Source organism: Antechinus flavipes, chromosome 5 (genome assembly GCF_016432865.1).
Source record: "Antechinus flavipes isolate AdamAnt ecotype Samford, QLD, Australia chromosome 5, AdamAnt_v2, whole genome shotgun sequence".
Classification (NCBI taxonomy): domain Eukaryota; kingdom Metazoa; phylum Chordata; class Mammalia; order Dasyuromorphia; family Dasyuridae; genus Antechinus; species Antechinus flavipes.
This window is the reverse complement of record NC_067402.1, coordinates 146403093-146421200: the sequence shown is the minus strand read 5'-3', so window position 1 is coordinate 146421200 and position 18108 is coordinate 146403093. Positions and strand designations below refer to the sequence as shown.

The 18108-nt window shown below is 35.3% G+C and overlaps 1 protein-coding gene across 2 annotated transcripts in view; it reads right to left on the bottom strand.

Annotated features, from left to right (window-relative positions):
• The window catches only part of DNAJC2 (DnaJ heat shock protein family (Hsp40) member C2), a 37086-nt gene extending 22201 nt beyond the window's left edge, over positions 1 to 14885 (bottom strand). Inside the window, exons 1-5 of one of the 2 annotated variants that reach the window (XM_051961626.1) lie at positions 14688 to 14885; positions 12551 to 12741; positions 10924 to 10999; positions 1920 to 2018; positions 895 to 1036 (exon numbers count right to left, since the gene is read on the bottom strand). In XM_051961626.1, the coding sequence (XP_051817586.1) occupies positions 895 to 1036; positions 1920 to 2018; positions 10924 to 10999; positions 12551 to 12741; positions 14688 to 14751 (572 nt within the window). In that variant the 5' untranslated portion in view covers positions 14752 to 14885. The remainder of the gene's footprint in view (positions 1 to 894; positions 1037 to 1919; positions 2019 to 10923; positions 11000 to 12550; positions 12742 to 14687) is intronic. The other variant, XM_051961624.1, reaches the window with a different exon arrangement.
• Positions 14886 to 18108: the final 3223 nt, after the last annotated feature.

The following is an 18108-nucleotide window of genomic DNA, read 5'->3' as shown; positions in this document are numbered from 1 at the left end:
TAAGAGAATCATAAACAGGCTAGACAAGTGAGTTGAGAGATTAGAAAACCCAGGTTTAGAAAAATAAAAGTTTTCCTACTCTCACACTTTCTGAATTAAAAACCTTTGACTTATAAGTAGAATAATTGAACTTAGGCTGTCTCCAAACTAGGTCTCTGTATCTATTAGAGAACTGGTAGCATCTTCTTGGAATGGAAAAATAATCATTGACTATCTAAAATAATTTTACACAAAAATATACTATATACTTGAGTTACCTGGTTGTTGAGCTCTAAAAGGGTACAAATGGTGATACTAAATGCCTTAGATGAGGAATAAAAGATGAGGAAACATGTTGCACATGAAGCCATGTGAGAAAATAACTCCCAAAGGCAGGAAGGTTGAACCACAGACCAGGAAAAACAATATGAACGTTTACACTTTAAGTGGACTCAATAAAAGCTTAAAAAATTTCAAAGGTATTAAAAAAAAAAAAAAAACTTGGATGTAAACCTACTCTTATTCAGAGAAGCTTTATGGTAATCAGTTGCCCAGAGAAGAGAACAATCGTTTTTCTCAACTAATAGTGGGCAAAAGGGAGAAAACGTACTAATCAGAAAAGGAGTAAAATGGTGGAAAAAAGAAAGAACTGAAGTTACAAGAAAATAATGTATCTACATCAAATTGAGTTATTACCCCATTATATAAGGCATTGAGAAGGTAAGGAAAACATAAGATAGAAAACTGAGTTTGCTAGATCCTTTTAAAAGAGAAGAAGAGATAAATATTCTTTTTTTCTTCTTCCTTGTACAAGAGGAAGTAAAATTAGTTTTCAGAAGAAAAAAGAGAAAATATGGAAGACCTTTATATACATGCAACAGGGATCTAAGTTCAAAAGGTGATACCATAGCTCACCTGGAATTCCTTTCAAACACTGGTGAAAACACTTCAAAGAAATTGTCCTTTGCTTCATTTTTAGAAGGAACTGAGTTATCAAAAGTAGGATCTATACTGTTAAATGCTCGTCTTTTCACGGGGTCAGACAACATTTCATAAGCTGAGGAAAAAAAGTTACAAGATCACAAAATATTGGCAGCTATGACCTAACTTTACATGTTTCTATGAGAAAATGCTAATTTTACTGGTGTTGGTAGTATTTAAGTTAAAGCAGGTCTTTATTTCCACAATAACTAATGGATTACTGCTTTCCACTATAAAGATGATGAAATATTAGTTTAAATATCCATTTTTTAAATAGTTTAAATAACTAAAAAAAAGCCAGTCTTGGGCAGCAGAGATAGAAAGTAAGGAGCCTTACAATACAGGAATGAAAGAATATAGAAATGATAGAAGTCAGTGTGCATCTAAAAACTTTTCATTTTGGTCAGAAAATATTAACTTCATGTTAAGTCACATAATTTTTAAGATAAAAGTCTATTTGGAAATGGTGATTAGTATTCTGGGAAGAAAATAGGTTCTTATTTTTCTTAATAAATGTATAAATACTCCTATATTTAATATAAAGTTTCCTGAATACAATATGGTATTCAATTATGGGTTATGCAATGCATTAGAATACAGAATCAATTTCTTAATTTAGTTTAAACTAGTTTACTTAACTAGTAAAATTAGCCATGAAAAGTAATTTTCATTTTGACTTAATTCAGGTGTTAACACAATGTCATATGTTCATTTACACTATGACTTGAAATGGAATAGAAAACTGGGAGGTCTTAATTATCATCATGAAATAGAAAAAAAAATCTAAATAAATTCTTCTATTATTAGAAATAATTTTATTTACTTAAAAATTACTTGTCAATGCTACTATACATTAAAGTGAAATACACTGCTTAAGATATTAAATAATATTAGCCTATAAAAATTTACATTACTCTATTAAACACTAAAAATTCTTACCACTGAAAGTATTTTCTTACCTTTAGTTATGCAAGTAAAGTAGTCATTTTCCCCTTCTGCTATTGGTTCACCTGCTGCTTTTCGTTTGTCTGGATGATGTTTCAAAACCATGGCTTTATCTACCAAATGAGTCAGGTTTGGATAAGTTTTGTCACTTAATGTTTTGTATTTGAAAATAACAAGTTAAATTGATTCATTTCTGGGATGTTAAGGATAATTCTGACTGTCATGACAAATACTTGGTCATGGAACAGATTCCCTCCTTTTCCCCATTTAACAGTTACTGTAAATTAAAACCTTTTTGGACAATTTACCATTAAAAATTTTAAAAATTTAATTACCAAAGACTCTATATCCATAAAAACAAGTAAATAAAAGCTACATATTTCTCTAATTAGCATGGTAGAGTCCATATTTGGGGGTAGAGAATCTGGGTTTGAATCTTACCCCTAACACTTATTAGTTATGCAAACATGAGCAGGTCATCTGAATTCTCATATACTTATTTTTCTTATCTGAAAGGGACAATATTTACACTGCTTACTTCACAGGGCTTTCCTGAAGTGATTTGTAAATAATAAAGAACTATATAAATGTTAGCTACTATTAATGTTTTAAACATAATTTGATTAAGAAAAAAGCATTCAGCTATCTACCAGAACCTTTCTTTGGGGATTAAGGAGAGAAAGAAAATGAATCTGAGATTTCACTACTATACTAGTATAAGGAATTCCCAGTGAGAAAATTATATTAGAAAACTAATACAGATCAACAGCTACTCTACTGCCAAAATCCTTAATGCTAACATAAGTTTTACATTAAGATACAAATCATATATAAAGTGAACAATCAAATTTGTAAATAAACAAGATTTTCAAAGTAATCCTTTTAATGTACTTTAACAAAAAAGTTAAAAATAATTTCTACCTATATATTGTAACTAATATTTAATGTCTGTAATTTTTCGATGTGTATCGATGAGGAATTGAACTTGTGATTTCACTGTAACTCTCAGATAAAGAAACTCCCTCTAATCTATGCAAGTTGGCACGTCTTCAACTTGCAGGCAAAGAGTCTTTCTAAAGACTTGAGAGATCAAATGATGTACTGGTTTAGATAGTCCTAAAGTGTCAGAAGAGTTTATACCAGATCTTTCTGGCAATTAGGCTGACTTTCCAGTTGCTGCTTCTTTTCATTCAGGTAAGTAATTAGTTGTAATGTTATTTTAATATTATGTTTGTATTTTGAAAAAGAATAAAGATTCTATATGCCTTATCCCTAGTCTTCTATGGTAATTCTAACAAAAGAATTCATCATATAACCAAGAGTCTAAAAGAAGTGAAGGAAAGGAAATTTTTATTAGGGAAGATATTTTATTATTATTACTTATATTTTATTAAGGAAGATATAATATTCAAGTTTAGTGGCATATCCTAGTGCATGTAAGTAGGATAACTTTTCAATCAATTTTACAGGGTATTGCCTTCAATGTTAAGTCTTCCTTCTAGAAGTATGATTTGTATCAATAAATCTACAGTCTGCTAGGTTTCCACCATCTCTATGTTGACCCCTTGAGAAGATACATGCTTCTTTCTAAAATTATAAAAAATACAACAGCATAGTCAAAACCATTCTCTACACATGATATTTTTTAGTTTTAATCTATTTTATATAAAGCACAATAAAATAAAACATTATCTAAACAAAGATGTTTTATTATATACACTTAATTCAATCTAATGCATTTATTACTTGTCACAGAATTAAAATATAGATATCGGTTTAGACAGCTAAGTCATTTCCAGAAGACAGGAGAATATTACAGAATAAAAATGTAAAAATGTCCCCACATTTCTATGAATCCCATCAGCTCATCAATAATAAATTTTCCTGATCTCAAGGCTACTTTCTAAGAGTAAGAAGATGGCCAAAAATGTTACAACTTAAAAAAAAAAAAAAGAAAAAAAAAGAAAAAGGTTCAAAATATGATGTTTTATGAGTAAAACATTCTGTTTGTCTAGTACTGTGCTTTAATATAGTAAAACTCTTCATGAACAGTTTTGCTTTTTATATCCCAAATGTTTCTTTCATAGGATTTCAACTACTTTGATGCTTAGTAGACTTCAAAGTTTGAATATGTCTACTACTAGTAGATAAAAATTAACATCTAGTTTATATATATTTTTCTTCTGATAATTTATAAGACAAACTGGTTAACATCTATTACGTATGAATTTCATTTTGTGAACTCATGAAATAAGACAGGATGAACAGGCAGACCTAAAAGTTATGAGATAAAGATCCTCCCAATGTTACCATCTCCACCCTGATCCCAAAAATAACACTGAAGAGAGGCAGCAATTAACATAAAGTTCAGAAAAGAAAAATTCAAATTCCTAGTCACATACTTTCCACTGCTTATCATTCTGAAGTATAACACAAGTAGAATTACACAAAATATTTTATGTACTTAAGTCAAATTTTTAAAACCCAACTAATCTTGGATTAAATTTTTCCATAAAGAGACTGCAACTGAATGTTTTTAAATGATAGAAGTCACAATACCAATTATTAATTCTACCAAATATTCCAACTAAAACAATGCTTCTTAGTACAAGGACACTAATTTTAAAAGCTATGCCTCTTACCAGTTTCTGGGATAAGAATGCATTATTTGACAAAAATTGCTGGGAAAATTGGAAATCAGTATGGCAGAAACTAGGCATTGACCCACACTTAACACCGTACACCAAGATAAGGTCAAAATGGGTTCATGACCTAGGCATAAAGAATGAGATGATAAATAAATTGGAAGAGCATAGGATAGTTTACCTCGCAGACCTGTGGAAGAGGGAGGAATTTATGACCAAAGAAGAACTAGAGATCGCTATTGACCACAACATAGAAAATTTTGATTATATCAAATTGAAAAGTTTTTGTACAAACAAAACAAATGCAAACAAGATTAGAAGGGAAACAATAAACTGGGAAAACATTTTTACAATCAAAGGTTCTGATAAAGGCCTCATTTCCAAAATATATAGAGAATTGACTCTAATCTATAAGAAATCAAACCATTCTCCAATTGATAAATGGTCAAAGGATATGAACAGACAATTCTCAGACGAGAAATTGAAACTATTTATAGACATATGAAAATATGCTCCAAATCATTATTAATCAGAGAAATGCAAATCAAGACAACTCTGAGATACCACTACACACCTGTCTGATTGGCTAGAATGACAGGGAAAGATAATGGGGAATGTTGGAGGGGATGTGGGAAAACAGGGACACTGATACATTGTTGGTGGAGTTGTGAACACATCCAGCCATTCTGGAGAGCAATTTGGAACTATGCTCAAAAAGTTATCAAACTGTGCATACCCTTTGATCCAGCAGTGTTTCTACTGGGCTTATACCCCAAAGAGATACTAAAGAAAGGAAAGGGACCTGTATGTGCCAAAATGTTTGTGGCAGCCCTGTTTGTAGTGGCTAGAAGCTGGAAAATGAAAGGATGTCCATCAATTGGAGAATGGTTGAGTAAATTGTGGTATATGAACGTTATGGAATATTATTGTTCTGTAAGGAATGACCAGCAGGATGAATACAGAGAGGACTGGCGAGACTTACATGAACTGATGCTGAGTGAAATGAGCAGAACCAGGAGATCATTATATACCTCAACAATGATACCGTTTGAGGATGTATTCTGATGGAAGTGGATCTCTTCGATAAAGAGAGCCTTAATTGATCAAAGATGGACAGAAGCAGCTACACCCAGAGAAAGAACACTGGAAATGAATATAAACTGCTTGCATTTTTGTTTTTCTTCCCAGGTTATTTATACCTTCTGAATTCAATTCTCCCTGTGCAACAAGAAAACTGTTCGGTTCTGCACACATATATTGTATCTAGGATATACTACAACCCATTCAGCATGTAAAGGACTGCTTGCCATCTGGGGGAAGGGGTGGAGGGAGGGAGGGGAAAAATCGGAACAGAAGTGAATGCAAGGGATAATGCTGTAAAAAATTACCCTGGCATGCGTTCTATCAATAAAAAGTTATTAAAAAAAAAAAAAAAAAAAGCTATGCCTCTTAATTTTTTTCCCCAAGACCATCTACAGGTCCCTGTTCAGCATATCTCTGTGATTCCAACCCTTTTTTTACTTGAATAGTACATAATTTAGCACTGACTTCCCACTTTCTACCACTGTACACGTTCATCCATTCATCTATACATCTGCCTAAGTATTTACTGAACATCTATTATGCAAAAAATATCATCGCAAGCAAGGAACTGGAAACTGAATGGATATTTATCAATTGGGGAATGGCTGAATAAGTGGATGGTATATGAATGTAATGGATTATTATTTTTCTGTAAGAAATGATCAACAAGATGATTTCAGAGGGGCTTGGAGAGACTCACATGAACTGATGCTAAATGAGGTGAGTAAAACCAAGAGATATTTGTATAGAGCAACAACAAAATTCTATGATGGACTTGGCTCTTTTCAACAATGAGGTGATTCAAGACAATTCCAATAAATTTTTGACGAAAAGTCATCCACATGCAAAGAGAAGACTATAAAGATTGAATGTGGTCACAGCATAGTATTTTCACCTTTTTTGTTGTTGTTTGTTTTTTTCTTTCTCATTTTTTCTCCCTTTTGATCTGATTTTTCTTGTGCAGCATGATAAATATGGGAATATATTTAGAAAAACTGCACATTTTAACCTATATTGGATTATCTGCTATCCAGGGGAGGGGTGAGGTGGTGAGAGAGGGAGAAAAATTTGGAACACAAGATTGTGCATGGGTGAATGTTGAAAACTATCTTTGTATGTTATTATAAAAAAAAGCTATTACTTAAAAAACAAAAAGATACCATGCCAAGCATTATGAAGGATATAAAGACAAATAAGAAATAGTCTATGTTCTTAAAGAGATCATAATCTAATAGGTGAAAAATGGCACATTCAGAAATAATTATGAGGATTTGAAAAATGTAATAAAAAGGACATCAATAAACTCATATGGGATTTTAGAGAACAGTAAATTTTGCCTCCATTTGGGGGATTTAGAAAAACCTTTATAAAAGAGGTGATATTTAAGCAGGCTTTAAAGATGAATAAAAATTTGAATGTTAAAGATGAGGTCCAAATATAGTGGTTGGGAAGAGGAAGAGTACAAGGCAAAAATGGTAAGTAATTCAGTTTGATTGAAGTTACAGGTTTGTAACATGAATATACACCAAAATACCCTGGGCCAAATTATGAAGGACTTTGAATGTCACACTAAAAAAGTCAAACTTTATTTGACAGGCAATGAGGAGAAACCGAGAAGTCTCTGAGCAAACAATTAGAATGATTAAAGCAGTGCCTTTGAGAGGCAGATCTCACATAGCTAAGTAAAGAGAGGAAACACTAGACACAAATACTAGTTAGGGGGTTAATGTAATATTCTAAGCAAGAGATAATTAGACAGTGAACTAGGGAGCCCTCGGAATGATTTATATGAAACTTTGGTATAAGAATTTATAAAACTAAAACGTAGAACAAGAAAAAATAAAATTGTAGGATCATTAGGGGAAATCAAAAAAGGAAGAGATGGGAAGACATTATATGAAGTTTAGAGTTTGCACCAAACAGGTCTGATATGTATCTTACTAGCCATATGTGTGGCTATGGTAGAATGAAAGTATAAGTAATAAAGAATTGGGAGGATTCCCTTGTCTCAGCTTCATTTTCCATCCTTTTCAGTTGATTATATATAACCAGTCCAACTCCATGCTGTCTGCTACCCTTGAAATTCTTGTCTCTTATCCTACCACAACTCATGCCTTGGCAAACCTTGTCTCTACCTTCTCTGTTCCTCCTCAGTGAGTTTAAACACCCATGGAGAAAGCTATGTAGACTTAAGCTCAGAACAAATTTCTGTTATCTCAACTAGATATCAGCAATCATTTTATTCTTCCCTGATTTGACTACCACTGATTTCTCCTAACAGTTGTTCCAAAACTTTTTCTGAAGCCTCCTATACCATTTTTCTTTATACATTTAGCAAAGGAACTTGCCTCCAATTTTTGCAAGAGACACTATTCTAAGTTCCTTCTTCTCAATTCTGCAAATCAAAATTTTTCTAAATTAACTTTTATCCTCTCTCCTTTTTATTCCATTCTCTAATAAAGTGGTTCTTCTTCCCAAGACTAACTTCATCCAAACTTCTCTACCATTTACTACCATGCTTTTAATCACTTAGGTTTCAGTCATTCACTTCCTCTCATCCTCTCATATTCAAACTATTGTCAATTCTCATAGTTTCTATTTCTACAAGCTCTCTTGTATCCATTTCCTTTTCTCAACTCGCATGGCCAACATCCTGTTTAGGATCTCATCACCTCACATCTGAAATAGTCCCTCTCTAATATATCTTAACATAGCAGCCAAAATAATCTTTCTGAAGCACAAATAAGATAATATATGTTGCTCTCTTGCTTGAGAATTTTCAGCAGCTCCTAATTTCTTCTAGGATAAAACTCATTTAGACACATAAAGCCCTGCACAATCTGGTTCCAGCCTACCTTTTCAGATTTATTGAATTTACAATGCTTTTAATCATTTGGGACTACTTGTCTTTACTTCTCCATGCCTTTCTCCAAATATCTCCCATCCCAACAATATACTCCCTCTCTGCCTTTACTTCTTAGACTCTTTCATTTCCTTCAAAGCTTAGCTCCCAAGCTACCCTTTATAGGAAGCCTTTCTTCATACACTCCTAGCTGCTAAAGGTCTTTACCTCTTAGTATTAAATTATTATTAAATTAAATCTATTTGATGTGGTTCCTAGTACAATGTAAGCCTTTTCTGTCTTTGTATCTCAATGCCTAGCATAAAAATTCACTAAGTGAATTGGAGATTTATTAGCAGAAACTTAGCATCTCTGACTAAATTACAAATTTTCCAAAACAATACACAACAAAACTGAAGTATGAACTTCTAGTCATTTTCTTCACTTACTCTAGTGTTATAATTGGTTAAATTGAGATTTTATTTTATTTTTTTTGGTGAAGAGATTATGGTAGAGTTATAAGATATAGGGAATAATAAGAAGCCAGTGTTTAATAAACGAAGAGAGTAACATGGCTAAATGTGGTTGAGGCAACTGAAGTTTGAATCCTTTGGTGAAAAATTCTGAATAATTTTTCTTATCATGTCATTTAAAATATAACAAGGCTCTAAAAAAAGAAAGGCCAACATCAAGAATAATGTGACTCAAACCCAGAGCAAAGCAATACCAATCTAAAAGCACAGATATTGAATCTTTCAGTCATGTCTGAAGCTATGCTGACTTTTTGGCAAAGTTACTGGAATGGTTTGCAATGGCAAATTATCTCCAGTGGATTAAAGCAAACAAAGGTTAAATTTAAGTGATTTGCCCAGGGTCACAGAGCTAGTAATTACTTGCAACTGGATTTAAACTCAGGTCTTTCTGACTCCAGGCCGAGCAATCTATCCACTGAGCCACCTAGCTTCCTCCTAAGAAAGCATAGTAACTCTTACTCAATATAGGTAAGACACATTATCAAAGAGACCAGAAGCTTAGCTTATTTTTAAAAACTGACCATCTTAAGAATGTTTTTTCCTTAAAGGGAAAATTTATACTACAATCTGATTTTTTTTTAATCTTTAATGAATAAGGAAGTAAACAAATGAGAAAATATGTATTGATAAGCCATTCTCCAATTGATAAATGGTCAAAGGATATGAACAGACAATTCTCAGACGAAGAAATTGAAACTATTTATACACATATGAAAATATGCTCCAAATCATTATTAATCAGAGAAATGCAAATTAAGACAACTCTGACATACCATTACACACCTGTCAGATTGGCTAGAATGACAGGGAAAGATAATGAATGTTGGAGGGGATGTGGGAAAACAGGGACATTGATACATTGTTGGTGGAATTGTGAACACATCCAGCCATTCTGGAGAGCAATTTGGAACTATGCTCAAAAAGTTATCAAACTGTGCATACCCTTTGATCCAGCAGTGTTTCTACTGGGCTTATACCCCAAAGAGATACTAAAGAAAGGAAAGGGACCTGTATGTGCCAAATTGTTTGTGGCAGCCCTGTTTGTAGTGGCTAGAAGCTGGAAAATGAAAGGATGCCCATCAATTGGAGAATGATTGAGTAAATTGTGGTATATGAACGTTATGGAATATTATTGTTCTGTAAGGAATAACCAGCAGGATGAATACAGAGAGGACTGGCGAGACTTACATGAACTGATGCTAAGTGAAATGAGCAGAACCAGGAGATCATTATATACCTCAACAACGGTACTGTTTGAAGATGTACTCTGATGGAAGTGGATCTCTTCGATAAAGAGAGCTTTAATTGATCAAAGATGGACAGAAGCAGCTACACCCAAAGAAAGAACACTGGGAAATGAATATAAACTGCTTGCATTTTTGTTTTTCTTCCTGGTTATTTATACCTTCTGAAGTCAATTCTCCCTGTGCAACAAGAAAACTGTTCGGTTCTGCACACATATATTGTATCTAGGATATACTGTAACCTATTCAACATGTAAAGGACTGCTTGCCACCTCGGGGAGGAGGTAGAGGGAGGGAGGGGAAAAATCGGAACAGAAGTGAATGCAAGGGATAATGCTGTAAAAAATTACCCTGGCATGGGTTCTATCAATAAAAAGTTATTTTAAAAAATAAATAAATAAATAAAAAATAAAGTTGCCTAAATAAATATCTCCAGAGCCAAAAAAAAAAAGAAAAGAAAAGAAAAAAAAAGAAAATATGTATTGATAATAAGTCTGTTTTCTGGTTTTGCTGGTCCAAGCATACTCTAACCACAAAGTGTTTTTTACTGATGTAATTCTACAAAGGCATAGTTAAATCTAGAGCTTTTTCACACCCTTTAAAAAGAATAATTATATTCTTATGTCAGACTTGGAAGATTTCCAAAATAGTAACCAATATAAAATACTTACGGGCTGCTTTGATTTGTTTCTGAGTAGCCCTGTATCTTACATGTCCAAGTCCAAGAACCGCATAATGATCTTGATTCTGAAAAACAAAGATAAAAAATTTAAATTCAATAAAAATACACTTCTCGTTTCTTGTGTTGTTCATATCAGTACATAGCTAAGAAAGCCTTTCTCAGGGTATGGCTATGAGCAAATCTGGGATGTAAAAGAATAATTGAATGGCTCCTGCCTCTAGGTTTACACGAAGAATAGGAAACAATCCTTTGAGTGGGAAAAGTACCTGGGCCCTGTTGGCCACAAAAAAGACTATGTCTTGGGATCTCTCAAGGAGTATTAATGGCATATAATCTTGAGACTAGGATTGTTTCATTTCTTATCTTTGAATGTCTAACATGTAGCACAATGCCTGGCACATTTTAGGACTTAGCAAATGCTTATCAATAAATAACTGATAGGCTGCCACCTTAGAGATTCTATGAGTTTTGTATGACAAAAGAAAGCAGTGTGGCTTTTAATTTATTCAAACTGCGGACCATTTTGTTTTGCTGTTGTGCTAATTCCTTACGCCCCAAGGGGAGTAAGAAGATAGGTGGTTTTACTAAGAAAAACTTATCCCCAACTCCTTATGGAAACAGGTTAATTCTCTAAATAAGAGCTAAAATGAAGACCCAATAAATTTTTAAGAAGAGGGTGCATTAAGTGTAGAAATAATGACAGATTAGAACAGATAAAGGTGGTGTGAATAAGGAGTAATTGGGAATAGGGTTTTTCCAGGTAAGAGCTTGATTTGCTCCTTGCTACCAACATATGGAATCCAGAAATAGTTGTAGTGATAAAGGAGGTTCCTAGGGTATCTCCTTAGGATAGTCCCTGTGGAATTCTAATGGATTAGTCAAATTTAAAGAAATTGAGGGTCTGTAACAATGGGGGATTGGAGACAGAATAGTGACCATTCTCCTCCTCTATCACAGGATCACAGCATCACAGACTGAGAGCCAGAAGCTCAAACAGTCCTAACTTTATATTTAAGAAAACTGAGAAGCAGTTAAATGGCTTGCCATGGTCATATAGGTACCAATAAGAGCCAAGATTCAAATCCTTTCTTCTTCAAATTTAAGATTCTTTCCTTTTATCACAATATCTCCTTCATTGTAGAGATCTAGTATGTTCTTCTGGAGGCTATGCTTCCTTATCTGCCTATTCTTTGCCCACCTTCCTAGAAAGCTTAGAAACCTACTATTACTTTGAGCAGAAAAAGCTGGAAAAGTTCTCATTAAAAGATGAACTGGTAGTACCGGTGCTCATGACCTTTTGTGCAAAAAAGGGCTTTTTATAAGGCTACACAATATATTATTATTTAGAATATAGGCACATTTCTTTTTTTAATCAACAAAAGGAAAATCAATTAGAAACAGTTCTCATGACTCAAGCTACAAGATGCACTAATAAAGTCAAATGAATTAGTAAGTGTAATTCTAAGAACAACAACAAAGAATTAACAGGCAGAAAGATCTTGGAATGTCATGATAGCAGGGAAAATATCCCTGAACAACTGAAATCCCTTAGAGATATTATCTAACAATTTCAAGGACTACAATGTAACATAAAATGATAAATACATATACAGTACCTTCCAGTCTTTAGGATCAAGTGTTTTCAGCATAGGAAATTCCTCTAATTGTAATTCTTCATCTTCTGACTCCTCTGATAATTCTTTCTTATCCTCCAGTTCCTGAAAAGAGGCTGAAATATTCCTGTTTCGCCTCTTAATAAATGCTTCATACCATCTTCCCACAGGTTCAACTTGACAGATTACAGAAGCTATGATTTAAAAGTATTGAGAAGTTTCAATGCTCTTTAGAGTATAAGTATTTTAAAATAAAGCATTTCCCCAGGGAATAACAAGGCTAAGTAAATAACTGTATTAATATATTTTAATTTTCAAAAGCATCACTTATGAAAATAGTTGTACTAATCGAGCTACCAGAAGGATTAGTTATACACAATTGATTCCCAGAAAAACACAAATCTCATATTCCAAAGTGTTTCTGTGCTATACACCAACAGTCAAGCTCTTAAGAGCTTCATATACCAAGTAAATTATTATTGACTTTCCTGAGAAAGTGGAGGGAAATCAGGGAAAAAAGAAGAAATCTTGAAAACCAATTTTTACATCATAATAGCAACAATGATTTCCCCTGAGAAAAGGGATTGTTATGAAATTTATTCAACCCAGATCAACACAAGATCTCTTCAAGTCATCTCAAAAGATGTTAAGCAATTTATTCACATTGTGTATTGAAATTCGGGCCACACATTTCTAAAGTGAATGTATCGTCAGCACTGTTTAAGTACATTTTCCAAGGTCCTTCTTGAATCAACTAATGGACATTTACCAAAAATTCTTTAAAAATGAGAGTAAATTGCTCTAACTCAGGAAAAATTATAATAAAGAAAATTTTGAGAGAATGTAAATTGTGCTACATGGTAAATAAATTGGCTTACTAGTACATGTCAGAATGCAAAATGCTACTGCTTACTAACAAGTCAATAAAAAGTGGCCGTTCTGTCTCATATATGACCTCCACAAATTTGAAGGCAATTGAATTACTTATTCATACCTTACTTGCTTCAAGAATCCAAGACTCTCCTTGCACTATTCCAGAATCAAGCTTAATCACTACATAACACAGCTGGGGCATTTGAAGCATTATTCCTGACATTTCCTTCTCCTTTAAGATGATCACTTTAATATTTCACAAGTCCCAGTTTTATCAGATTCTATTTCCTGCTATGTCCTGCAACACATCCAAGCATTTAGCAGATCACCCTCAACAGCAGCTGTGAGCCAAAAAGCTCATTGTAGCCAACCTTCTAGCAATGAGCCTTTTTTTAATTTCGGGTATACTCCAACCTTCCTGGCGAGGTAGGACTGAATAATCCTCGTCCTTTAAAAGCAGAGTTCAGTATCCCAAGCTCACTACCCCAGAGAAAAGAAAGGAGTCTCAGCACAGGTCTCTGATCTAGAAGACGAGGTTAGTCGGCTACATACCGGGACTCCCATAAACACAACACAAGCGGGACAGAGGTGTTCCCCAAAACGGAACCCTATGTAAGCTGCTAGGGGAAGAGGGGCCATTTCAGGCCTCTGGAAGCTTGCAAACTTAAGTTTCTCTAGCACTAGAGCAACTTCTCAACAAACGAACTTTACACAGAAATGACCTCCGCTAAGGGCGCATCAACGCCGAAGTCGAAAGAAGCCGCGGCATGCAGGCTGATGCCCAGAGGCTCTTAGTGACCCGGGTGAGAGCTGGGAACCCGAGCCGGCGCCAGAGGATCGAAGTGCAAGGCGCGCCGGGCACCGGGATGGCTTTGTATGGGCAGCGGGCGGCACGTGGGGACATAGCCCTGGCTTCTCCCCTCCTCGCGGGGACCTCGGAGCTTCCTCCCCCCGCCAGGACGGACAGAATGGGGCGCCGGAGGAGCCCGGAGGCTTTGCCCGCAACCCATTCATGATTCAGCTCTCAGCTCGGAGACCCTGCGCGGGGACGCTCCGGGGACTGCAGCTCGGACCAAGATCCCTACTATCCGGCGCTCCCCACAGGTGCCCTTTGGCCCCCCGTGCCTCCAGGCGCAGCCGGTTCACAGGGCGGAGCCAGTGGCCAGCAGGGAGGTCCGGGCCGGGCGGAGGGCAGGGTCTGGAGAGCTCGGACTGGGGAGGCACGGGCGGGGGAGGACGAGAGCACCAAGCGGCTCCAGCCACTTACCCGCCGAAAGAGCTCGGGTGACGGCAGTGCCCTGTCCGTCCGGCGCGCCGGGTAGCAGCAACATGATGGCGCTGGTCCAAGCGGCGGTTCCTCTCCCGGGTTGGGGACGCCTCGCGGTCCCTCTCCTGCTCCCCGGCGGGTCTCTCGCGCCTCCGCTCGCTCTCCAGAACCCAGGAACCGGCGCATGGAGACAGGCCACAACTGCTTCCGGGCCATTGCCCTCTGGGTGCGACGCTCTCTCTTGTCCCCCATCGTTGTACGTACAGACACAGCCTTACACTGATTCTGGCCCGGCCAGACACCAGAGCCTCACCGAAGGTTCCTGGACAGTCCCACTCTTTCCGAAGTTGCAAGGGAGGCTTTGTAGGAAATGTCTGTTTATTTTCTTTATAGAATCCCGCCCTCGGTGGATTTGCGCACGGATTCCTTATGAACAAACATTTATTTTTCCTGCACAGTCTTTGTCTTTTTCTTCTTTAGTATTTTATTTTCCCCTAGCTACATGCAAAAACAATTTAACATTTTGTTTTTAAAACTTTGAGTCCAGATTTTCTCCTTTCCTCCCTCCTTATCCCCCAAAATTGATAATCCAAGCAGTCGACAAATATTAGGATCTTAATCTTCACCGAGCACTCTGCTCAGTGTTTGAAGTATAAAAGTAGGAAAAAAAAAAAAAAAAAAAAACTAAACAATCCTATTCTGACCTCAAAGAGTTCACATTCTAAGGAGAATGCATTCAAATAAGAGTACATATAATATCTGTATAATGTAAATGATAGGCTATTTTAGAAAGAAGGTCATTGCAGTAGAAGATGGGACAGTAAACAATAGGCTGATTAGATCCTAAATTCAACCCTATTATTTCTAGTGCCTCCCTGGTGGAAGCTCACCCCACTAATCCTCCATTTCTGAAGTAAAATTTGCAGCCATGGCAAGGGATTCATTTTACAAATATAAAATAACTATTGTGTGCCAGGAGTATGCAAAAATAAAGAACAGGCCCTCACCTCAAGGAACTCAATATGGTAATTATAAAGATATGAATTCATATGAAAATCTGTCCAACATTATTATGACCTCTCTTCTGAAGACAAGAAGACAGTACTAATTCTATACTTTATTCTAGGTACCATCATTTAAAAAAAATTTTCTGTGCCCAACAAATTCAATTTTCACTTATCTGAATGCCTAATGTACAAAAGCACTTTCAGAAATATACTACTCTGAACTTATGAGGCTCACCTTGAATCCTTGCCTTGAACTGACACCTGGAATTGGAGGCAAGAACCATGGAATAGAGGATATTGAAGTAGAAAGTTTTTGGAATATTTGGACTTGGATTCACGTTTCACTACTGATAACTACTACTACTAGATGGCACAGTGGATAGAATCAGCAAGACTTGACTTTAAACCCCGCCTCAAATACTTAGCAGCTCTGTCACTTAACATCCTTTATGTTAGTTTATTAATCTATACAATGAGCTAGAGAAAGAAATGGTAAATCATTCCAGTATCCCACCTCTGACATTTGCTGCTATCTGTATAATCTTGTCTTAATTCTTCTGGGTCTCAGTTTATTTTTCCCACTCCAGATCTGAGTATGTGAACTGGAAGATTCACTAGATAAATAAGAGACAGCTAGCAGGGTCTATCTTTAAATAGTGTGTCCATGGGCACATATGGTATAACTCCAGTTCACTTGGATGGATCACTTAATAAAGGTTAGTCAAGGTGAGAAGACTGTAATTATGTATAACTCATTATTATTCTTCTACTCTTTCATTCCTTCAACAAATGACTACCAACTAGTGTAAGGTCCTGGGATAAGAAGGAGAGGAGGTAATAACTGCAATATTGTATAGCACATATTGCACATATTATACATATGCTATATATGTGTGTATATATATCTTAATATTCACTAAAACTATTATTAGCCAAATGATAACCAACAATTACGAGTTAATAGCTAATAATTACATTATGGCTAAGATATAAATATTAACTAATACTAACAGCTGTTATTAAGACAATGTCTTATTTGTTTATTGTATCATATATTGTATTTAATATTAATAATTGGTTAATAGATTATAATCATTATTAATATCAACAAATAGCATTAATCAGTAACAACTAATGGCTTAAAGTTTGAGAAGCCCTTTATAAATATCACAAAGAAATAATTAAGCTCATTTTTATAGCACTTAACAGTTAAGAAAGCATCTTCATCACAATCACACTGTAAGAAAGGTAAATATGATGTCATTTTATTTATTTTTTAATAACAGCTTTTTATTTTCAAAATATATGCAAGGATAGTTTTCAACATTCACCCCTGCAAAACCTTATGTTCTAAATTTTTCTTCCTCCTTTTTCCCACCCCCTTCCCTAGACAGCAATAATCCAATATATGTTAAACATATATGATTTTATTTCCACATTTATCATGCTGCACAAGAAAAATCAGATCACAAAGGAAATAAAATGAGAAAGAAAACAAAAAGCAAGCAAGCAACAACAAAAAAGGTGAAAATGTGATCCACATTCAGTTACCACAGTCCTCTTTCTGGATGTAGATGGCTCTCTCCATCACAGGGAATTAGGATGAATCATCTCATTGTTGAAAAGAACCACATTCAGCAGAATTGATCGTTACATAATATTCTTGTTGCTGTGAACGATGTTCTCTTGGTTCTACTCACTTCATTTAGCATCAGTTCATGTAAGTCTCTTTAGGGCTTTTTGAAATTATCCTGATGATCATTTCTTATAGAACAATATTATTCCATAACATGTATATAACTTTTTTAGCCATTCCCCAACTGATGGGCATCCACTTAATTTCCTGTTCTCTGCCACTACAAAAAGGGCTGCTAAAACATTTTTGCACATGTGGGTCCTTTTCCATTTTTTATGATCTCTTTGGGATATAAGCTCAGTAGACACTGCTAGATCAAAGGGCATATACAGTTGAATAGCCCTTTGGGCATAGTTCCAGATTGTTCTCCAGAATGATTGGATCAATTCACAACTCCACCAACAATGTATTAATATCCCAGTTTTCCCGCATCCCCTCCAACATTTATCATTATTGTTTTCTGTCATCTTAGTCAATCTGAGAGATGTGTAGTAGTTATATCATTTTAAAAAGAAGGAAACTGAAGTTTAGATGCAAAGTGATTGTCTGATAATCACACACTAATAACAGGAAGAGGGCAGGCTCAAACCTAGGTCTCTAGACTCCAAGTTTAGAGCAGATCTTTGAAGACACTAGAGTCACACAATACATTTTAACTTAAATGAATTCATGCACAATAACAATAATCACCAAAGATAGAGATATAACCATTTAGGGAATGTAGATGCCACCTACCTCTGCCTGAAGATTCTGTTTTTCTGTTGCCAATCATGATCTC